This window comes from Tupaia chinensis, unplaced genomic scaffold (assembly GCF_000334495.1).
Source record: "Tupaia chinensis unplaced genomic scaffold, TupChi_1.0 Scaffold000386_1, whole genome shotgun sequence".
In the NCBI taxonomy this organism is placed as follows: domain Eukaryota; kingdom Metazoa; phylum Chordata; class Mammalia; order Scandentia; family Tupaiidae; genus Tupaia; species Tupaia belangeri.
In genome coordinates, this window is record NW_006159888.1 from 1,741,572 (window position 1) to 1,741,965 (window position 394).

The following is a 394-nucleotide window of genomic DNA, read 5'->3' on the forward strand; positions in this document are numbered from 1 at the left end:
TTATCAACCAGAAGCTGAAGGATGACGAGGTTGCTCAGCTCAAGAAGAGTGCAGATATGCTGTGGGACATCCAGAAGAACCTGAAAGACCTGTAAATACTGAGGTCTAGGTTGTAGAAATTCTAAAACTACAATGGGATTAACCATGAGCCTTTAGTTTCCATCCAGGTATGTGGAACACAGTTTGCTTTTACATTAATATGTGAATGTGGTCCCACAGAATCAAAGTCCATGCTTGGTTTAATGCTTGCAATATGAGCCCTTGAACAAATAAAATTAACTCTTGTAGTGTGAAAAAAAAAAAAGTCAAATGAAAATGGAAAGAAACAAGAATTAAATATTTTTGAAAAAGGAGAATAAAGTAGGAGTACTCAATCTGATTTCAAAACTTATAT

The 394-nt window shown here is 35.0% G+C and overlaps 1 protein-coding gene across 1 annotated transcript in view; it reads left to right on the top strand.

The window, feature by feature from the left end:
• The window catches only part of LOC102498102 (L-lactate dehydrogenase B chain), a 1,091-nt gene extending 996 nt beyond the window's left edge, over positions 1–95 (top strand). The window contains exon 1 of the mRNA XM_027773872.1: positions 1–95. This exon is cut by the window's left edge and continues 996 nt beyond it. Coding sequence (XP_027629673.1) covers positions 1–95 — 95 coding nt within the window.
• The last annotated feature ends 299 nt before the right edge of the window (positions 96–394 follow it).